At 37.5% G+C, this 23,505-nt stretch overlaps 3 protein-coding genes across 9 annotated transcripts in view; all 3 read left to right on the forward strand.

Annotated features, from left to right (window-relative positions):
• Positions 1–5,288, forward strand: part of pbx1a (pre-B-cell leukemia homeobox 1a) — a 47,596-nt gene extending 42,308 nt beyond the window's left edge. For 2 of the 4 annotated variants that reach the window (XM_028592330.1, XM_028592331.1), the window contains 2 exons: positions 925–1,014; positions 4,535–5,288. In XM_028592330.1, coding sequence (XP_028448131.1) covers positions 925–1,014; positions 4,535–4,627 — 183 coding nt within the window. In that variant the 3' untranslated portion in view covers positions 4,628–5,288. The remainder of the gene's footprint in view (positions 1–924; positions 1,015–4,534) is intronic. The other 2 variants (XM_028592332.1, XM_028592333.1) reach the window with 1 other exon arrangement.
• Positions 5,289–9,031: 3,743 nt separating this feature from the next.
• On the forward strand, positions 9,032–20,344 carry prtfdc1b (phosphoribosyl transferase domain containing 1b). Of its 2 annotated transcripts, XM_028592334.1 has the most exons (9): positions 9,032–9,258; positions 9,529–9,635; positions 11,171–11,354; positions 11,698–11,763; positions 17,026–17,043; positions 18,779–18,861; positions 19,065–19,111; positions 19,263–19,339; positions 19,472–20,344. In XM_028592334.1, the coding sequence occupies exons 1-9, from the start codon at positions 9,211–9,213 to the stop codon at positions 19,517–19,519; spliced, it is 678 nt and encodes a 225-aa protein (XP_028448135.1). In that variant the 5' UTR covers positions 9,032–9,210; the 3' UTR covers positions 19,520–20,344. The 2 variants fall into 2 exon arrangements, with proteins under 2 accessions (XP_028448135.1, XP_028448136.1); XM_028592335.1 differs by lacking the exon at positions 19,472–20,344 and having other exon boundaries at positions 19,065–19,151.
• A 1,556-nt stretch (positions 20,345–21,900) lies between these two features.
• Positions 21,901–23,505, forward strand: part of arhgap21b (Rho GTPase activating protein 21b) — a 37,028-nt gene continuing 35,423 nt past the window's right edge. The window contains exon 1 of one of the 3 annotated variants that reach the window (XM_028592611.1): positions 21,901–22,010. The gene's annotated coding sequence lies outside the window, so the exon portion shown is untranslated. Of the gene's footprint in view, positions 22,011–22,050; positions 22,219–22,266; positions 22,709–23,505 lie in introns of those variants that run through there. The other 2 variants (XM_028592612.1, XM_028592610.1) reach the window with 2 other exon arrangements.

The raw sequence follows: 23,505 nt of genomic DNA on the forward strand, positions 1-23,505 counted from the left end.
TGGACAGTGATGACCAGCACAGTCTTCCTGAGTGTTACAACTCTCACCGTAGATTAAGGAATCACCACCCGTGGTGATATTCTCATTTGGTTACAGTGCTTTTGGCATAATTTCTCTATCCCTCCATCCCCCCTTTTCTATTCAGATAAGCTCTCCAAACGCTTTAGGTCGTTCATGAATATGCAAAACGGGCGGCCCTTATAAGAGCTAAAGAGGTCTTCATTGTTGGGATTTTAATTATTGAAACTCATGTTCCTTTAAAAGGTTTTTTTGTTGAAAAATGTCAGAATAGCTTTGCTCTTAGGGCTGTACAATTAAAAGAAAGCAAAAAAGAGAAAGTACAACTTTGACCTGCTGAAGAGAGTAGTTTTATATGTTGTGAAATCCATATGGCAGGTGTGTTTTCATGCATAACCTGACAGGCTGCTTTGCCAAAAGCTACAAATTGGCAGTCTTCCCAACAACACTTTATAACAAAAGAATGTAATATACACAGTAACACCATATTTTTATTGGCAGCCACGATTAGTAAGCATGTTTCAATGTGAAGATTAATCAGAGCATTTGTGTCATCAAAAAGCCTCTATGTCTGCATATACAGTGAGTAATAATGTCAGTAGTGTGCAGCTACATGTAGAAGAAAGTATTTTTAAAATCTGGTTTTGATGTATTATTTCACCACAACTATGAATGCATTAATAATTAGTTACTTCTTGTCATTATTCTTGTTTTTTTCGTCCTTTTGCAACTTCTGTTATCAAGCTTGTAATAGCAGCCAAATCGTTCCGATTCGCTGTTTGTAACCTTTTCCTGTTTATGGTACCCTTTTACTATCAGACTGACCTTTCCTTGTGCATGGCTGTCTTTGTTATCCAGAGCTTTTGTCTGACCAGGCCTTTTGTCTGTGTGTCCCCGCTGTTCCAGGTGGATACCCTTCGCCATGTTATCAGCCAGACCGGAGGATACAGTGACAGCCTCGCAGCCAGCCAGATGTACAGTCCACAGGGCATCAACGTAAGACCTGTAAACAATCTCCTTATGTCCATTTTCTTTGCTGTCTTGCTTTGCAGTTGCAGGATGTGTATCATATTGTGTAATTCTGTGTGTACACTGGGATGCCACTTAGCAGAGTTTGCCGGGGTTGGGCTGTTGTCCAGCCAGTTGCCCCCCCTGCTCCAGTCGTGCCCTGGGTGGCAGGCAATGAGGCAGCTAGCAGGCTGAGTAGCTGGACACGCTCCTGGTCTGTCGGAGGACATTAGCGTTAGCGAGACACCTGCAGTCGACAGGAACAAGGACACAGGTGTCATCCTCCCTCCCAACGCTGCACTCACATTGGCACCATAGGACAAGTCATATACCTCCCAAGAAAAAAAAAAGTTCCCGGATGCTAATTCTTAAAATAACTCTTTAACTAGCCTGTCAAAGGCTAGGCCAGTTTTCTAGGTCCCCATGCTGGGCTGGGCTGGGCAGGGCGGGACAGGCAACACTGGAGGCAGTGTGTTAGCATGAAGATCCATGGCGACAGGCTGTGCGGGGCTGAACAGAATCAATACGACAGTCACAGGGACAGAAAGAGCGGGGCTTTGGGCTAACAGTCCAAGCACATTGGTCAGATCATTCATCCACAGGAACAGCAGCACTGACAGCCAAGCCTGCAACACCCCTCGTGCTTGAACATGAATAAGAACATGGATGCATCAAGCCAGTAACAACCTACATCAGCCCCAATAGGTATTAAATAAACAGCGTTAGTAACGGCAGATAAAATCTTCTTTTCATAAAAAGTGCTAATTAACAAATTAAACTAAATGTATTGAATTACCAACATTATGAAACTCTTATGAATCTCTAGCCCCAGTATGTGTCATTGGAGTCAAATACCAAGTGAACTTTAAAAAGTCTCGTCTTCATCTGTATGAAAAAATATTCCATGAAAATGAATTGCTTTTTTTCTAATCCGAACAAAGATGGTAGCCAGATATTCTATATGTTCTTGCTCAATTTGAACAAAATATGATAAACCAAAATTAAAAGTTTTATTATCAGTTAGTATGTGATATTATGTAATTTTTTCCAATATTTTATATTTTCCATTCAAAAAATTTTTTTTTATGTTTTACAAACAGATATGTCATTTTCAGCTACATATTAGACAGTTACAAAACTAAGGATAGCTACAATAACCAATGGCATATAACCAGAAGTTTAACCAATCAATGAGCACAGGTTTCTAAGTAGTCATGCAATAATAATCGGGACAAATGAATCAGAAATCAGCCACAATGATGAATTAAAATATCATGCGGTGATGTATTAAAAAGAAAAAACTTTGCATTTATTGTTATTAAACCATTTGTGACAGTTTATTGTGAAAATGATTTCCGGCTGCATCATCCAGCCCAAGTAGAAATACCTATTTTAGAAGAAAAGAAAAACAATTATATTGGTGATGATGATAGAGGTCTGTTATAGTTCTTTTATGATAAATGCACTTTAAACAAGAAATTGCAGTGTTTAAGTAAAGCTAGTGGATGAAGTGTTGGTGCTTGTATTTATTTAGCCCAGATGATATATTTCTTTCTCTAAGATCTACTGACTGAGTTTCCGTGGTTCACCTCTCCTTCTTTATTCTTGAACAGCAATTACACCCCTCAAATTGCTGGTGGGTGTTGTCTCTCTCAGAGACTGGAAACGGGTTTTTTTCTCATTCTTTCTTTTTTCCCCTCTCGTTTCTGAATAAGATGACAGACAGTCTTAACGCAAAATAACAGGGTTTGGAAATAAGAGGCTGCCAAAGCACGTCCCCAGCTCTCACTAATAGCATGGAAATTGCAATTAATGTCCTTAATGGTCTTTAGTCAACCTTTTATCATGATTTGAGAAGGCCTCCATTTTAAAGAGCTCTTTTTTTATTGTGATGATTTATTCTTTTATCAACCATCTCAGGGGAAATTCTGAGATATATGAAAGGTCTGCATATTCTATGTTTCATCTCTTCTGTTTATCTCACATTATGTCAGCCGTTTTCAGGGGAAAATGAGGAAAGTGGCGCGATAATATTTTTAATGAAGAGTCTCTTAAAAACAGCGTTTGTCAGTTTTTTGTGCTGACTGTAAAGTAGCAGTTGGACAGAAATCACTGCTATTGAAGAAGCTTTGCAGCTTCCATATTGCATTTGAATGTACTTTAGGACCAAAATTACTGACTCAAAGCCCCTTCTATCTGAAATTGAAGCTGTTTTCTACATACAGAATTCTTTTTTTTAAAGCAATATATGCTGCAACGCATGACCAGAGTGATGCAATATACCCTGTTTCATTCATTTTAATATAAGGCTGTTATTCTGATATTCAATACCTATGTTATTCTCAAAAAATCCCATAGACCAGACCAGCATCACGTCATTAAGCCCCAACTGTTAAGTCCACTCTCCCTTTTGGGGGGAAAGAATCGCATAGAAAAGGGAGAGAAACGGGAAAATGCCGAAACACTGTTATTTAGCGGGTTGTGAAACAAACAAATAAATATCTAGATTTGAGGTAAATGTCTAAATGATGCTGGTGATAGTTACTACTGATGGATATCTAGCTTGAGTGGGAGGCAGCTGCAGTATAGTCATACAGTATAGCAGCATCAGACTGTCGTCTCCAACTAAATCTCAGCCTAGAGCAAACAGTTGGTTATTTACAGACAACACTTAGCCCAACGGTACCTGGTGATCCAATCAAGTATAGATGTCCGGGTTAGCAATATCCCGCCACTGTGTTGGGTCATTGATCCACTTGGACAGTGGAAGACTCAAAGGGGCATGATCCCAATAATTTATGTCTGTCCATTTAAAATTTAACTACAGCCAGGAGATGGTATGGCTAGCTTAGCACAAAGATTAAATAAACATCTCTTGGCTCCAGCTCAATATTTATCGTACATACTGTATATGAGAGTGGTATCAATCATCTCATCTAACGCTCAGCCAGAAAGTGCATTTTCCAAAATGTCAAACTATTCCTTCAATTAATGGAAAAGGCTGGTAATATTTTATAAACATATAGTGCATTTAAAAAAAAAAACACACACTGCTGGTCACTGTAGTTTTTAACAAACATTACTCAAACATAAGTTAATGGCACATTTGTTTTACGGACTATTTTCAGTGGCGGATTGATACATATTTGGTGCTTTAGTGGGTATTTACAGCAGCTGGATGGTGTATGTGGGATGACTCCAAATAAATAACAGTTTATTTAACAGTTCATGATAATGAAGAAACATGCGTCCAGCCCAACATTGTGACTCTCCGATTTTGGACAATGGACCTCTATGGCACAGAGGAATATGATATATCAGGTCTACACAGGCAAGACTTGTTAGTAGGATCAAGTCGTTGTTTGTTTTGGTTTTTGGGATTTGCTGCCAGCAAGAAAACTATAGAATAGTGCCAACCTTATCCTCAAAGACACTTTTATGCCAATTTTGTATCATACTGTATAATGTGTTACTGTGAAGTTAACTATGTCCTGTCTTATCTACACAGACAAATGGTGGCTGGCAAGATGCTCCGACTCCTTCGTCAGTGACATCGCCCACAGAAGGACCCGGAAGCGTTCATTCGGATACTTCCAACTGAATATATCCATCTCTACACCTCATCTACAAAAAACATGGACTGACCTTGCTATTCACAGTATTAAACAAAGGAATTCACTGCCCCACAGTTTGGAGAGGTACTGTGAAATCCTAACCAGAAAAAAAAGTAATATTTCCTCTGCTTATAACGTTGGACATTTGGGATACAAACAAAAAGTTTCACAATAAAAATCAAAACAATACCGCAATCAATGAAGACGTTTGTACAGATTTCACATTATATTCAGAGGGCTGGGGTTGCTTATTTACTCGTAATGTTTTCACTCATAATGATGAAATGATATTATAAAAGTAAATAAATCAAATCATTGGTTTTAACTGAAAATACTTCATTCTACCTCTCAGCCACTAAAAAAAAAAAAAAAAATATGTCAGTGACCATTATTTGTTTTGTAAAAATGAAACTTGTCTTTGCAAGCAAGAGGCACATCTTCTTACTTACATTTTGTTGTCTCTCACCTATTCTATGGTACGCCATTTAGACTTAAATATTGCTCAGTTGTTTACAATGTGTGCTTGATAAAAGTATGTTCATCTTCCCCTCTGTCTCCGACGAGTCAAAACAGAGTTCTGTCAGGAGATTTAGGTAACCATGTGAAGTATGTTATCTGTAAAACAATAAATAAATACTTGTCATCAAATCAGACAAACTTGACATCATTCATTAAGATGGAGGATACATAAAAACTAATTCTTTTTTGGTTTTGGTGCTGCAGCATACTGGTAGAGTGACAGACACATAATTGCAATGAGAAAAACAGGGATTTTGCTCTATGCTGGACAAGGAGAAAAACTTTTTAATTTACTTGAATTTTTTGTGATATTTCTTATTGTTTACCACCACTTCTACAGAAGAAAAGTTTCTGACGATGCTAAAATGCTGATGTAACCAAAACAAAACAGTGTATCATCATGGAGTCAGTTATAATATATTATTTATCAAATATATACAGCATTATGTCTTTTTCGTCTCATTTAAATCTCCGTCTTCTGTCATTTAGCTCTGGTGCTACAATCAACTGAATAACACTGTCCCATTGAAAGAAATACGAGAAGAAATATCACTTTCAACGGAAGAGAAAGTTTGTCAAGAGCGTCTGTAACTGAGTTTGTTTTTCAATACATGAACCACAATCAGGAAGTCATTATGTTAATAGAGTTTTACAGTGGATCCTTGCTCCTGAAACTACAGCACAGGTCCAGAAATGCTTCAGCATGGAGCCACTGATCATCGCCATGAAAGAAGCATCTGGATGCAGCTGAACTGCTGCTCGGTTCTAATGAGGACACTTTGACGTAAAGATTATGTTATGTTCTTCATTTTAATGAATGGTGTCCACTTTGGGCGTTTATCTACATACAAAGCATTCAAGTCAATATATTACTCTGTTGGTACTGCTTTAGTATCCCTAGAACTGACACCAAAACAAATATAGACATTTGAATTCATGCTTGTCTCTGATTTTTTTTTCCAGTTTCAAACATTTATGAACATTGTAAATGTTACCCATTAAGCACTAAAGAAGTCATTATGTCAAATAATGTGTTTTCTGAGCGGTCTAACCTTGTTTATAGACACTTTTTATGTTGTGTGGCCTATTTGTTTTTTTTTTGTATTTTGTTATTTTTTATGGTATGCTTAATGTAGGCTAATGCTTTTTTTTTGCTTTCCTACTCTAGTGAATTAGCTCATAAACTTTCAACATGTGTTTATGTGCACCATTGTGCTTGACTTGCTTTGTTGGAAAGGGTTTTCAACACATTAAAAATGATATGTAATACAGCGAGATTTACATCAGAATTTTTTGTTATTGTGGAGCTTACAAGAGAGCAAAGACTCTTCATTATGCTCAGAAATACACAGAGACATTAGACGGCAATCACAGTCACTGGAATAACTGAAATTCACCCAAGGTTAGTGACTGCCAGTAGACGTCAACTCTTCTGCATGTTCCCTGCCTTCTATTATGGCTGTGCACTCAGACAAACACATGCACACTAAACCAAAAAGTTGATGTAACAGTGGAGAGACATAGGTGTCTCTGACAGCTACAGAAAGAAAGTCAGTGTTTGTTAGGACCCCTATTCAAAACCCTGTTTTCTACATTCTGAATATTTTTATAAAGCAATACATGCAGCAATGTACAGTATAACCATAGTGATGCAATATATCATGTCTTATACAATGTAATTAAAGGATAAGGCTGGTGATATTCTATATTTATGGTATTGTCAACAAAGACCAAAATGAAAAATGTCTGGTTACAAATACATAGTTGTTTTCTAACTTATTTTCTAAACTGATCTCTGTAGATTTGAGCAAATACCAATATGTCACCCAGTGCAGCAGTGTGGGTCATCAAAGAATGAAATAAATAAAAAAAAGGAATAGCCAAACATAATATATTTAGGTCATCTTACACTCAGTTTTTGTCATATTTTTTTGTCACATATCCAAAATCTGAAGGAGAAGAACGGTCACGTCCTTGAGAGATCCTCCCTTCAAAAACTACAAACAACACCACTGACACTATCTGGCTGGACAGTTGCATGTCTGACAGAATTACTTTCATAGCAACTGAATATTCATAATTGGCTCAACAGCAGGGGCGAGGGTATGAGGGAGCAGTTGGTTGTAAAGTCTGCGAACGGTCACAGGCCTTGACTGCTGAGTGAGTGTGAAATGCCAAAGCCAGACTGCACCCCTGCGCCTGGAGGGCAGCGAAGGAGCAAGTCTGCTCTCCCCAACAGAGAGGGCATCAAAAACAATCTGACAAGACTTTATCCGAAAAGATCTTCTGGCTTCGCACAATGCTGGAACACTCATCAGCAGGATTTTCACAACATCCAGCCGCTGCTGCTGCATCATCGTCATCTGAAACTATCATTGGGAAATACATATTAGCACAGTTTTCTGCCATTTTTGAGGGATTTTGTCATGCAGCACAGTTTTTACACCTCCTCATTCCTCAGGGGTGGTGACACAGTGCACGCTGATTGAAATCTAATGTCGATGTTGACATCTGCCTCCCCAGCTGTCATTGTGCTGCCATTTATAATTACAGCTGCCATTGAAGAGCATGGGTGGGTGGCTCAGACACCTTGTCTCCCCCTTTCAACGGAGCCCAGCACACTGCTCTAATGTGCAGTGACACAACAGCCCAGACCCCGCTGCTGCTGCTGCTGCTGCTGGACTAACTGACCACATGAGTCCCTGGGTGGTTCATCCTAAATTCACTCATTTACACACTGTCACACAGACACCAATTATATTGTGCATGGGAGACTGGGTGTGGCAACTGGAGCCTTTACATTACAGGCTGCCGAGTCTCTTTTTTTCCTTTTTTTTTTTTTTTTGTTTAGGCAAATAAGATGAGACAATGTTTGGAAATATGGGGATATTGACATTACAAATAAAACGTTTTGATGAGAACAAAAGCAGTGTACAAACAGGCTGGAAGTGTCTGTCCCTCTCCACAAGATGGCGATGTTAACATGTGTTCAAAACATCCACAAGATGAAGGTGGTATTAAAAAAAAAAATGGAAGGCGTACATTTAATTATTGCTGCTTGTATTCTGCTCTTTTTCTCAGTTACCCTTGCGCAAAACTAAACACATTTTTTTTGTCCCGAGGGTGATGATAATCTTCTGTTTGCCTTTCCTGCCAGCCTCTCTCTTCTCTCCCTCTGTGATGCAGATCATTCTCATTCACACATTTTATGTTTTTCTTACTTTCTTAAACAGTGACAGTTGAATGATGTCTTTGTTTGAAGTACTTTGTTGAGTATTTCCATGTAACTTTATATTCTACTACATTTAAGAAGGCCATTGTACTTTTTACTTAACTACATTTATTTCATAGTAGCTGTAGATTAAGATTTTACATCTAAAACATGGCAGCTTCTAAGATATGATGTATTGTTAGAGATTTAATTACTCTCAAAAAGTAGTTAAGATTAGCTCTACCTTGGCCTCTACCGGCTATAACTCTTAAAGTGGCCATTCTGCATAATGACCACTTGTGCTGTAAATCTGTGGTGGAAGAAGTACTCAAATATTTAACTTAAAAGTAAAAGTAGCAAATGCCACAGTGTAGAAATACCTTGTTACAACATGTTTTACAGTATTAGCATCACGATAGCCTACTCACGATACAAAAAGTAAAAGTAGGCCTAGCCTACTCATTATGCAGAATGGCCCATTTCAGAATATTGTATAGTATTGTATTATAATTGTTTATGTATTAATGTGTAAATCACTTAAATATTGCAGGTAATAGGAAAGTGTTTAATTAAAGTCTGTACCCCTCCCCCCCACGCTATGCCTATCAGCCATCAACTTCCATGATAAAGGGGCAGCCATGTGATAGGCCTAATAGTTGTAGCCTAGGTGTAATGCTGCCCCTGGTGGCAGCAGTACGTATAACACAACACAGAGGGATGTAGAGGGAAAGAGGGAACATGATGCTCCTCCTCTCTCCGCACATTGCCAAATACTTCTGAAGGCTTGCTCTAACACTTACCCCATACAAGAGCCTTTTTGTGTTTCGGCAGGAAAACAACATGGCAGACGTTGCCGTCCAATCCGACGGAAGAAGCGGCGGAATTGTGGTAATTAAATGAGAGAAAAAAACACGACAGGGAGTGCAGGACAAGTGCGGCATGGTGTCCGACAGCGCATGGAAAAGTTTACTCCTTTATGGATGCGCACACAGGCAGTTGAGCTGCATACTGAGACAACTTTGCGCACCTAGATGTATTTCTTGGAGAGGCACGTGTGCCTCTCAGGCAGGCAAAGCTTGCAACTTTGTGATGAAACTCGTTTGGTGTTGATGTAGACGATCAACAACATAATGTTTGCGTTTCTCTTTTTCCTCCCAGATTAAGGATGACTGGCCAGGCTACAGTTTAGACCTCTTCAGCTATCCAGCTCACTACTCTGGGGATATAGACTGTGTCATCATTCCGCATGGCGTGATTATGGACAGGTATAACATCAAAGCCAGCTGCCTATCGATCAGTCTATGTTTGAGCTTCCCATGTAACGTTAGATATTTCTGCGGCGTTAAAGCTACATGGGCCTTTTAACAGATCTGAGGGATTCTGGGAATATTGAGGGGACATCATTTGTTGTAGACTATGGTGGGGCTCAGGGGCGTAGCACAAAATTCTGGGCCCTGTAGAAAGGCATTCTCTGCCCCCCCCACCACCACCACCACACACACACACACACACACACAATTCCTCAAAGTTAATGCAATTTTGATTGTAGATAAGAATATATAGACATTTTGAATCTGAATCTGGACCTGCTTAAAAATACACAGTGAGTAATCATATAAGGCTTTAAAACGTTGAAATCAGTTTTTCATTAGTAACTATACCACTGTATAGATTCAAGATTTACTTTTCATGTATACTTCCGTACATACAAAAAATGAAATATTGTTCCCCCAGCTTGTGTCAGTATAAAACAAGGAAATAAATAGAATAAAAACACATAAAATACAGCATATAGGAGGAGCTTGGGCACAGAGTATTAAAGTGGAGTGGAGAGTAGCAGCTTATGCAGAATAGCAGCACAGTATGTAAAGTGCAAGTGCAATGCAGTCATGCGTTTAGTCCAAACAAAGTGCAGTTCAGGCAGGTAGCCGCACAGTAGGGAAGCATGGCGAAATAAAAAGGTGTCAAATGCAGTGAACTGTGTTGTGCTGTTAAACATTACATGAGACAAAACTCGCTACACATGTGAAACAAGAGCAAAACATTTCTTTGGTAATAATGCTCAGAATTAGGGCTGCAACTAACAATTATTTTGACTATATGGATTAATCTGACGATTCATTGTTTTGTCTATTGAACGTCAGAAAAAAGTGAAAAAAAAATATTTATATTTTCCCACATCCCAAAGCGACAAATGTCTTATTTGTCTGAAAAACTATCCAAAACCCAAAGGTATTCAATTTACAATCTGTACATCAAAGATGAGAGTAAAATCGTCACATTTAAGAAGCTGGAACAATTTTTTGTTTAAGAAATGTCCAAAACGATTATTCGATTATCCAAATAGTTTCGATTCATTTTCTGTCAACAGACTAATCATTGCAGGTCTAATCCGAATCCTTCATTTGGCCTACATAAGTATGTAAACCAATAACACAGAACATTAATATTATTCCATTGAAAATTGAATATTACCCAGCTGTATTAAAGTAGTTTTTGTGTTCAAAAAAGTTCCTAGATCAGCCTGTGGTCTAACCTTCCACCAAATTCCGTTGAAATTTGCAACTGTTTTTGGGATGCATTATCTCCTTTCATAAAGGATGGTCCAGTGTACCCTATGCTAAAGGAAATAATAAAGGAAGCATTGAAGCACCTTCCTTTAGCATTTAGAGAATTTGGCCATCTTATCATGGCTGCCACTTAGATACTTTGGGGTCATTTCACTAAGTTAGAAACATTCGAAGCAAAAAAGGCTATTCGGCCGCAGTCCACAACTTTTCTGTATAATATTTGTTTACAGGACAGAACGTCTGGCTCGAAACATCATGGATGACCTGGGGGACCATGACATCGTGGTGCTGTGTGTGCTGAAAGGAGGCTACCAGTTCTGTGCAGACCTGGTGGAAAGGATTAAGGCTCTCAGCCGCAACTCCAACCGCACGATCCCCATGAGAGTCCACTTCATCCGGCTCAAGAGCTACCTGGTGAGCCTCTGCCTACTGCTACACGGATAGCACTCACGCTGAGCGCCGTCTGAAAAGGGAGAGGCACTCTTCATGTTTAAGATTATCAGTCATTATGGTTCCCATGAGTCCCATGACTTAGTCAGAAGTTTGTTATTTTATACATCATTATGACAGTGGTATCTTTTGTGTAACGTTGCCTAAGTTCAATGTGCTGTTTTCATGTGGCCACCGAAGCCCATGCAAAGGAGAAAAATACCACAGACTTCGAACTTAGTATACAGATGATATAATGTATAGTATAAGTGATTACCCTATGCGTTAAAATACACTTTGACCTTAAATCCATCATTTGTTTCCTCAGAATGACCAGTCGACAGAGGATCTTCACATACTCGGAGCAGAGGATTTGTCTTTTTTAGCTGGAAAGGTAATACTCTTCTTATCTACGCAACTCCACTCTTGATAAATAATTGCATTTCCCGTGAGTCCAATGTAACATTATTATAAGCTCTGTTACAATAAAACAAACTTTGAAAAGTGGCATGGAGATGGTGGGTATAGATGGCAGCCTCAAGAGGGCATCCTTCCCTCTAATGTGCTATCTCCCTCTCTATCCTGAGTAAATGGTTCAGTGCTTCCGTGAAGGAGATCAAAGATGGCAGTTTCTGACAAACCCAGCGGTGATCAGATACCAACCGTTGTAATGTAATTGTTTAAAGGCCTCCTCCACTTTAACTCAGTGGAAAACGTAAAATCTGTGTAAATGGGAGGATATACTTGCTATCATAGTAGATCAGGAGGATGACAGTGGTCTAGTTGTTACAGGCTCACTCTTCATCAGCTTGTCTTGTTAACTGTGTGTGTGTGTGTGTGTGTGTGTGTGTGTGTGTGTGTGTGTGTGTGTGTGTGTGTGTGTGTGTGTGTGTGTGTGTGTGTGTGCGCTCTAACAGGTACCAGATCTGAGAGTGTAATACGACAATGAATAGCAAGTAGACTTTGCTTTTATATTAAATAGTCATGCAAACAAGTTGCTAGTTCTGTCTGACAAACCTCCAATACACTCATTTTTAGTGTAACATAAAACAGAGAAAAGCAGCAAGTTCTTACATACAAGAAGCTAGATCCAGAGAATATTGACCCTCCGGTGTGAAAAATGATTAATCTTAAGTATAAAAAATAGTTAGTTATTTGTTTTCTATTTGCACATAGCTTGTTGCCTAAATCACAACAGTTTAATACCTCCACCATAGTCTACAACAAATGATGTCCCCTCAACCTTCCCAGAATCCCTCAGATCTGTCAAAAGTCACATATAGCTTTAAGCAACCACGCAGCAGAAACATCTACACTCTTAGAAATCGCTGTAGATTTAGCAGCACAGTACTGTTAAAACCTACAGTACAATACCATATTTCTTCATTACAGTAAAATACTTCATTTTATGTTGCATTGTGGGTAATTTTGATGAAGCGGGAATATTTTACAGTGAATTTTAGGCTTGCTGTAACCTGGCTGTAATATGCCATGGCAATAATACAGCATTGCTGTAAAAAACAACTCCTGATGTCAGTTACTCAGACAGAACACCAACTGGCCCAAGATACTGAAGGAGAAGCCTTGCTAGCGGAGGATGTTTGGAAGTGTTGGTAAGTTTGGTTTATTTTATGTATTTCATGCTAACTTTTATCATGTTTCATGATTATATGCTCAAGTGTAGCTAACGTTACAACAACATTGTTCTTTTTTATAGTGTGGGGTGCACTGGGCATACTAACGTTGCGATATGCTCACACAGTCATTTTCTAGCTAAACTTGTGACTTTAGTGTGGATAGCAAGTGGCTATCCTCTGAACATATTGGTTTTTTTTCTCTGTACAAAATACCGTTAAATACAGTTAACGTTACGTTAACATTACTCTAGCTAGCTAGTAAGTACGGGTTCTGCCCATTACTTTCCAGACTCCGTTAACATATTGCTCAATTTAAAAGATCTGGGTTCCCCTTTACACATATACAGTGGGGATACTTGTTTTTCCTCATCAGATGGTTATCAATGTTAATAAATTCATATGATGTGATTTTCTGGAATTTTCTTTGGGATTCTGTCTTTCACTGTTAGAATGTACATATGATTACAATTGTAGATTTTTGCATTCTTTGTAAGTGGGCAAACCTGCAAAATCAGCAAGGGGTCAAATACTTATTTCCCCCACTGTAGCTAGCTAGCTCCTATTTTATAACGTATGACTTTGTATGACTCCTAAAGAAAGGCTTTTCATTTCGGCTTGTATTTAACTTAAACAGCTACTCTGTAAACTAACTTTAAACTAAAGTGAGATGATAAAGCTAGCTAACGTTATTGTTTAAAGTCCCGAAACAACGCCAGTTAGCATGTCCGTACGGAGCTTTTACAACGTATTATTTCATTAAATTAGAGTTCTGCTTCGTGAAACATGATGCCGATTTTATCAGAATAATTTCAAACGTCCATTAATCTATCATTAAATTAAACAGAGCCGAGCTTTACCGGTAAACATCTACTCCTTCTAAAAGATCATTTATGTTTTCTTACGACTCATAAACATTCACTAACTCTTTTGGCGATCATGATTTAACATAATTTGGTTTTAACTTTAACTCCATGTAAAGTGATTAATGATGTTTCCCAGGTAACATTAATGTTTGTCTGCTTAACGTCGCAGTTTACACATTTTTATTACTACTGTTTTATTAAATCAGAGTTTTACAGAGTCAAACATGATCGCCGAATTTAACGTTGCAGAATAAGTAACTTATAAATTTATAATGTATATCTGTCAGGTAACAAACCTATCGTACTAATCGTCTAATAACCAATAATAACATCCAAAATGAATCCATATTCATCACTATAGTCTACTCATGTTGTCCTGGGACACTATAACAACTCTTTATTTAATGTTGTTTTATCATGATGCAGATCACTGCAGCCTAAGCAGACATGGAGGCACATCAGATGTCCAGACAGACACCCCCACCCTCATTATGATGGTAAGTAAAATACAATCCCTTTATAATGGAATCCCGTCAGTTCCTTCCATTTGTGCATCAAAATAGTAATAATATACAGTATGTGTATGATTTCAGATTAAAATACTGTAGGTAACAGTTTTTTTTATTATTTTCAGGTGGATCTATTGAGGGAATTGTCATCATGAGAGCTGGACAGCAGTGAAACATTTGCAGCTGCCTGCTGCTGCTCTTTGTGGAAACATGTTGAAGGATATCAACACTATCACATTTGACTGAAAGTTGCTGCAGCTCTCTGGGCTGAACTTGCAGGAAAAATGTGAATGTTGTCAAGGACAGGAAAATGTTGAAAATTAAAAAAATGTTTAAATAAAATTATTTTTTAAATGAAGAACATTGTTTGGATTGCCTTTTGATTTGTATTTGTTATTCTGAAGTATACCTTATTAGTAGTACAGTATTAGTAGCTGGAGATTATTATATATTATTTATAATAGTAATAATCAATAATATAGTAATAATTAACAGTAATATATCAATATTAATAAAACTGCATATTACAGTACAATACCATCAAATTACAAAATACCATAAAAATACAGTAAAATACTGTTTTGTACTTTTACAGTATTGTTTATATATACTGTAAATTGCATTACAGTACAGTTACAGTAGTTTGCTGTAAAATCGATTTACAGTAACTTGCTGGCAACTGTGCTGCCTGTAATTTACTGTAAATATACAAGGAAATCGTTTAGAGTGTAACGTTGCATCTAGGAAGCTCAAACATAGGCTGATCGATAGGCAGCTGGATTTGGTGTTATACCTGTCCATAATCACGCCATGCGGAATGATGACACAGTCTATATCCCCAGAGTAGTGAGCTGGATAGCCGAAGAGGTCTAAAATGTAGCCTGGCCAGTCATCCTTAATCTGGGAGGAAAAAGAGGAACGCAAACATTATGTTGCTTCATTGTTGATCGTCTACATCAACACCAAAGTGTGCAGCAACTGCCTGTGTATGCATCCATGAAGGAGTAAACTTTTTAATGCGCTGTCGGACACCATAGCAGCAAAACAGTCAAGTGAGAACATAGAAATAGAAGACTAGGTCATCTCTTCAGTAAGTCATCTTGTTAATCTGGTTTGGCTCATACAACAGCATTTAAAACAAACAAATCACTCTCCCGGACTAAGCAATTTATTGTTGTAGCTCCTATCAGCACAACTGACCTTCACAATTTCACATTAGATCTTATATATAGCTTTTGTCCAGGTGTTTCTTCAGCTGATGTAGACATTAAGAAGTTATGTAACGGTCAGTCAGTGAGAGTTTGCTCGTCTGCAGCTTGATTGCAGACACACACACACACACACACACACACACACACACACACACACTTTTTCTCTCCACACATCTGTGCATACAATATCTGCTTGTGTGTGCACATGGATTAATTACTTAACCACTACTACAGGAATCATAAGTCAGCAAGAGTATTTCTAGGTAATATAAATCAGCTGATCTGAACAATCACAGTCACGCAACACCTCCCACACACACACACACACACACACACACACACACACACACACACACACACACACACACACACACACACACTAATATGACCGGTGGCCAGGCGTGGCATAAATGCACATGAATAGGATATGAGGTAGTAAGCTTGAGTCATAGCCGGCTGCTTTGCTCACAGTATTTTAAGAGTGCTTGTGAAATCCCTAAGCTCCCCGTGATGTACGGCTAAATTTAGTCACCTGTTTTTAACAGAATGCTGCAATGTTTTGCTGGAAGAAGTGAACCAATTGTGTGACAAGGAACATATTAGATAGTTCATATTACGCCTTCGCCTCCCTACAGTGTATCTAACAGTAGCTCTCCCTATTAATATACTGCTTATTCCTTTATATTATCCCAGGGTTTACTGCACTCTAAATAAATCTGTATGAATAATGAGGCCTAAACAAATCACAATGACATGCTTGGCTGAACCCCTTGTTTAGTAGAGTAAACAGCACACAGTTACGTTGCAGTTAAAGTTTTGTTACCGTGACCTAGATAAGTTGATCCGAAGCTTGGATTGTGACTCTTAATATATATAGTGCCCAGTTGTCCCAGTTGATTAGACAAACATTTGCAGAATCTCAGATATTTCAGTGTGACATTCAAAGAATGACTGTAGGGACATAGATTTCCAATGTGGTCTGACATTTTTCTGCCACGTTCATTTCCTTGCATAATCACTGATATCATAAAATGTAATAACATCCTTACTGATATAGCGCTTGCTTTAATAAATGTTGTTGGTTATTGCCCATGTTGCAACACTTCTGCTTTTACTCATCTCTAAAAAGAAAGAAGCTCATAGATGATCATTTCCTTTTAGATTTATTTTTCAATAAGTTCTTTGTTGTTGTACAACACAAGACTTGGCAATACAGGTAATTCTTTGTGTCTTTTTTTTTTTTTTTTTTATTGAACATGTATGTTTTGCTGCTGTTTAGATCACCAGCTTCATAGTTGTTTTTTTTTACATTTTGTTATCTTTGAATGTGCATGTGGTAGATCAGAAGATACAGCCGTTTCTTTATCTGTTCCTAACCAAGAACATTTGTTTGCTTCCCTCCCTCTCCTCTCCTCTCCCCAACATGCTCTCATAAGAACGTACTGATTGTGGAGGTGAGTCAACCATGTTTGTACTTCTCTGTTTTTCCTCTGCACCAAATGGGCCTATTGTATTCCTTGCCGTGATTTGCTATGCAGGTCATGGGTCCCAAGTTTAATTTTCTTCTACAGGACCTGAGTTCAACATGAGGGAACTTTTTAATTGGCTGACCTATATTTGGCAAATAAGAGCTGTTTTTTTCCAAACATGGTCATAAACTTTCTCTTGTTAGCCTGTATTGGGGGAAAGGTGCTCTAGGGAAGGAATGACATTTACAGGGATGGAATCAATATGGTCATTCAGTCATGGTTACTTACTGTATGTAGACTTTACATGATTAAACATTTTGAAACCAAATTAGTCAGTGCTCAAACATCTGGGAACATGCCCTGCAGGCATTCATTGACTATGGCTGCTATTGCAGATTCAAGATTCAAAATCCTTTATTAATCCCACAATGGGGAAATTCACACTGTTGCAGCAGCAAGGGATAGGGGAAAAGTTTAAGACAGTTAAACAAACAATAAATAAATATAAGTAAAGACAATAAATAGTCAAATGTGTTTACAGTATTGCATAGTCACATTGTATTGCAGTAAGTAATGAATCCTTTTTAAGAGTCTTGTATTTTATTTGATTCTTTATTCAGTATGACAAGTGTCTTTTTAAATATGACACTTAATTAACAATGGCCATGTATAACATGAAAGGGGTTCCTCATAATGATAAACCCACAGAGAAATATCACCTAGTTCCCCTTAGCTCTAAGGAGTGTTTTTTTTTTTTTTTTTTTTTGCATCTTTCAGCTCTTTGTTTTGGTTTTATGGTGCACATATTTACTGTGTTGGTTTCTTCTTGCCATTCTCATCTGCGTTGTTTTTGGCTCCAGCAGGCTAAAAAACTCTGAAAAAACCCACCGTACACTACCTGCTGCTTAGCACCAAGCAGCAATAATATGTCAATGCTGTGTTTACAGCTTGTTGCACTGCCTTCAAGTGGCCAAAAAAAAGCAAAGAATGCAGGTTTAAGTACTTTAGATACTGAAATTGAATATTTTGTCATCTACTTGTACTTTATAGAATTGTTAAAATCAGCTTTTTACTTTTTGAAGTAGTATTCAACTTATATACAGTTTGATGGGCAAGATCTACACATCACAATTGGGATGATATACCTTTTAAGTTTATTTTAAGCCTCTTTTTCTCATAGGACAATATGTGAAAAAGTTTTCTAAAGTAAAAAAAGAAGAAGAAACCAACACAGGCAAATTAAAGTTTTGGTTCTTTTGTTTGATTAGCTTTTCATACTTCCACTATAAGTTAATAAACAGCATTCTACGTGAGAAAGAGGGACACTAGTGCTTTTTCCAACAGCTTTTTCCCTTTGCTCATATCCTGTCACAAGTGTAACATGTTTAGTGTAAGTGTGTAAGGACAATCATTTCTATATGAAGGGCATCTATATGACAAAGATGATAAAGCTTACTTCAGTGGCTTTGTTCCACTGCTTCTTTTACCTCTTCCTGATGCAAGACTTTTTTATGCTGATGTACAGTAAATCTCTTTTTTCCAGTGGAAGTCAAGTAATTTTAGAGAATGCTCATAACCAGTTATGCAATGCAAGTATGGTGTGATTAACTTCTTCCTTTTCACTTGTACTCCAGTGTGAGGTGAATCCGCTTTTTGTTTGTACTTCCGTATTGCAATCTCTTGCTTATTCAATCCAGTTTTTCTCATTTTCCCTTTACAGGCCATTGTAGGCACCGGAAAGACAATGAAAGCTCTCCTGAATTATGTTGAAGCCTTCAGGCCCAAAATGATCAAAGTAGCAGGGTAAGTTATGACTGTTAAGACCTCAAAACTAAACTATCCCAGTTGTCATGCTTGTGAATCACCCAATGTCCGCCTTCCAGTCTAGACAGGGAGGGAGAAAGAGAAACAAAGAAAGAATATGTGACTGTTTTGAAATTAAAACCTATCCTACACGACAGGTAGAAAGAGATATTGTATGATAAAGCCTGCTTTTATTTCCCCAGATTGCTGGTGAAGAGAGTGCCACATAACTCAGCATGTCTTCCTGACTGTATGTACAGTACCTGACCAACTCTTTCATGTGTTCATGAGTCAGTGGTTCATTCACATTTTCAAACAAAATGGCTGCAGCTTGTTATTCAGTGAGTCAGTAGACCATGGAAATATTTGCAATAAATGTTCCACTTTGTCTTTGATTTCAGATGTCGGCTTTGAGATACCCGATCGGTTTGTGGTTGGATATGCCTTAGACTACAATGAGTATTTTAGAGACTTAAATGTAAGTCAATGCCTTTTTTATTTTAGACAACAGTGACTGTTTAGTGAAGAGGCCATAATGAGTGTCTAGTAACACTTACCAACATCAAATAAAGACATTTTTGTATTTACTGTTCTTTCTCCCTTTTTGTAGCATATCTGTGTGATCAGCGAAAGTGGGAAGATGAAATACAAGATTTAAAAAAAAGGACGGCAAACGGAGGCGACTGTCACACAGATGTCATCTGACAGCAAGCCTGAACATTTTCCCTGAGATTCCATTCACTTACAGCTGCTATCGTGACATTTGATCTCAAGCATCCCCTGTTTTGTTATAACATTCCTTCTGTGAAACGTTAATCCGTTTAACAATAGACACTGACATTTAACTGGTAATTTTAGCAAAGCATGTGCATGCTTTACCATGTTTTTCTAAGTTTGCATGTTTGCAGAAGTAGTAGATGTTTATGCTAGGGTACTACTACTGTTTGCCTTTGTTAGTTTGACTAACAAATGACATCTCAATTTTACTTCTTTGTGTATGCAATGTAAATAACTTCATAATCATTACCTGTATGAATGTGATTTTTTTTTAAGTCAGTGTGTGATGAGGTAACAAAGGAAACTGTTTATTTTAACATGAAAGGGAGTTGTTTTATTAGGAAAGTAGTGATATACTGTAGTTTTACATTTTCTACACATGTACATTGCCTTTTTGATGTTTCATTAGGTAGTTCTCCTGCTGTCACCTTTAATGCTCAGGGGCAAACAAAGTAGTTTTGTAAAAACTGTAAGTGCACTAACTACATTACACAAACTACTACCAACTATGTACCCCTTATTGTTTTTTTAAGTATTTGAGGTGTAGTGGGGTACTTTTGTCATTTCTGCATTTTCTTTTATAATTTAACATACAGTAAAGTATTTTTTAGCATTTCTGTGTTATTGGCCACTGCATTATTCTCACATTCTCTGTTGCCATACAAAATGCATTTTCAGATGTTGATAAAAAATTTGTTTAATGTGGTGTCTTGGTTGAGCTCATGTTTTATTAGGCTAATGATGATATACAAAAAGAGGGCTCATTTAAACATGTTGAATGGTGTGTTTAAATCACGTCTTTTTATACAATCCTCATAGTATTATACTGTTGGTGAGGATAATGGTACAGAAAACTGACTCCTTATTTATTTATTTATTTTTGGAAAACTGGCTTCTTGAAGGACTCCTAAATTTCTAAAACTCTTAAACCTTTTGTCAACTGGTGTATAATTTTATGTTCGGACTGGCCAAAGCCACAGCCTGAGCATGCATTAGCATACCATTCTTTGATAAGAAAATAATAGTTAAACTGCAAATGAAAAAGTAAAACAAACAAAAGAGAGTCCGTTGTGTTGAGCTGCTGTGCTCTTTGTACACACCTGACATGTGAGCCCAGTATTTAAGCAGGTAGCACAAAGTCACATAAAAACAAAACCATTTTTTTTTCTTGGTACTGAGGTCTGCAGGGTTTTACAGTGAATTGACTCTGACCTTTTAACTGAATTTAGCTCTAAGAATGAAAGACTTTAAGAAGTAGGCCTACTCCAATAGAATTGCATTACATTACCATTCTAGGTTTTAGTCAATACTTCTGCAAGTGGAAGACGTCTTCAGAGTCTTACTTGAGTGAAAGTAGCAATTACACACTGTAAAAAAAGGCACTGTATTTAAAATATTTGAGTAATTGTACAGAAATATTAGGAAGAAAAATGTACAAACATGAGGCATGCAGAAAATGGTCCCTAAATATTATTATATATTGTTATTGGATCATTGTTACTGATGCCTTAATGTGTAAATACCATTTTAGCTGAAGCTAATTTAAACTAATTTGTATAGCGTTTTGTAGTTAAATTGTTAATGCATCATTTTATACAAAGAAAATATTCACAAAAACAAATACATGTAGGAGAGGAAACAATAATAATTCCCTCTGATAGCCTATGTAGTAGGGCTGAGCGGTATGTCCAAAATGTTATATCCCCAGAAGATATTTCATATCTCCATTGAAAAAAAAAAAAAAAAAAAAAAATATATATATATATATATATATATATATATATATAATATATATATATATATATATATATATATATATATATAAAAAAATATATATATATTTTTATATATTTTTTTTTATATATATATTTTTTATATATATATATATATATATATATATATATATATATCATGATAGCATGTTTTGGTAATTAAATAGTCTAGGCTATATGAAATAGTATATTTTGATGACTCCTATGTGAATTAAATAATAAGAAACGTTACGTCAAAATGGTATGTCAGTAGGCCTACAGTATTTGGTTAGTAGCTTGGTTATTCCAACACTTTTTTTTTTTTTTTTTTTGGTAAGTAGTTCAGAGATGTTCAGGTCAGCCAGGAATACCAATTGAATTGGCCTGACATTTACAAGTTATTTTCCAAGTCTTATATCGACAGTAGAGCTATTGGAAGTAGAACTGGCTGGACAGGACAGCTTTGTGAAAGTCTCCTCCTGAAACTGACCTCCGCAACAAAAGCTGCCAATCCCAAGAACAGGTGGTCCCTTATGGTGGAGAAGAATAGAAGGGACATTTGTCAGGGTCCTGAAAATTGGAGTATTTATTTTGGTCTACAGCCACAAGCTGTTCAAGATTGTGAGTAGTTAAGGACTATCGGTGTTAAATCTTTCATTTGAATTATCTGCTTTGGGGAGTTAGCTGTACAATGGCTGGACGATGAGAGCAAAGATTATATGCTGTACTGTGAACTCAAATTCCTCATCCACATGCCAGCCCTGCTCGACCTCACTTTGAACCAGGACATGTGACTCTTCGTTCAGCCGTTTATATGAAACGAAAGCGGGTATGAGAAAAGCCTGAAATGTTGACAGTGTGTCTCTGTTACTTCTACTTTTACGTCCACGTCCTTAGACAGTTCCTGCTTGGTCACAACTCGTTGAACTCATAGGTTGAACTCCATTGGAACGGTTAAAAAACACCACCTTTTACCAGCGCAGTTTACTTTTTGTAAACTCGCATCTGATTGGCCTGGTCAAATACAACGCCGCTTTTGATTGGCTGAGAGTGTCCTGTTGACCGAAGGTGGACTCCCAGAGAGTCGGGAACGCTGGAAGCTAACATTTTCAGCTTCAGAACTGCACCATGCGCCTCCCCTGAGTGGGTTTGGAATAATCACCGGGAAGCCGTTTGTACTCGAACTATATTAAATTATGACAACGCCTGACCATCTTGAAGCTACCACGCTATGATTTTACTTTGTTTTCTCGCATTTATGGACAACCTCCTCCGCTGTTGCCTGCCTATAATGACGCTTCGCAACTAACGTTACACAGGTAACTTTGTCTAAACTCCAGCCGTTAGCATGGATGCTAACCGCAGCGTTAGCAGCCTGTTGCCTCAGTTGGTTTGGTTGTTGCTTTTACACACTTTACAAACTTTAGAGGTAGCGTTCGCGAAGTATATACCGTGGAAAGTGGCTCCATCGTCTTTTATCGCTATTTTAACTTTGTTTGTGCTGGTATTTTATTAAAAGTAACAAGGGAAAAGCTACTTTTGTTGGTCGCTTGAGAACAACAGCTCGACACGCTCTGTTCGTGCCTCAGTTGACCATCGATCTCAAACAAGATAAATGCAAATTCACCATCTCTAAATCACATTACCGGTGTTTTTGAAATTTAAATATAACATCATAATGAACGTATGTGACTTATGCTTGATAATCCCTGTTGTTTGTTGTAACTTCATTTCAAATGTGACGGACATTTACGTCGCCCTGCCTCCCGTCTACAGTCCACTTGTTGCTGGTCATTCATTATGCAGTGTTGACTATCCACGTTATTGTGCTTCAAGCTGAAGACAGCTTGAAGCTTGGTTTGTCACATCACTGTCTTCACCACTTTCTCTAAACGTAAGGTTATATTTAATTGAGCATTCATATGGCTTGGAGTACTTTTGTAACAGTTAGCAGCTTTGTTAACCAACTTGTTCTCACACTTCATCATAAAGTGTTCCATGTTATTACTGCCAAGTCAGCCTGTTTCTCAGTGTAAAGTCACAAACATCTCGTAGAAAATAGAATTAGGTTAAAACCTTTTGCTAATTGTCCGAAATTAAACTCTGATGGTAAACT

This window comes from Perca flavescens, chromosome 12 (assembly GCF_004354835.1).
Source record: "Perca flavescens isolate YP-PL-M2 chromosome 12, PFLA_1.0, whole genome shotgun sequence".
NCBI lineage: Eukaryota > Metazoa > Chordata > Actinopteri > Perciformes > Percidae > Perca > Perca flavescens.

Bases quoted from the DNA above. Each gene is read 5' to 3' on its own strand.
- prtfdc1b (XM_028592334.1), top strand. From the start codon at position 9,211: ATGGCAGACGTTGCCGTCCAATCCGACGGAAGAAGCGGCGGAATTGTG. The intron at 19,112-19,262 runs GTATGTACAGTA...CTTTGATTTCAG, and splicing joins CTCAGCATGTCTTCCTGACT to ATGTCGGCTTTGAGATACCC. The intron at 19,340-19,471 runs GTAAGTCAATGC...CCCTTTTTGTAG, and splicing joins AGTATTTTAGAGACTTAAAT to CATATCTGTGTGATCAGCGA.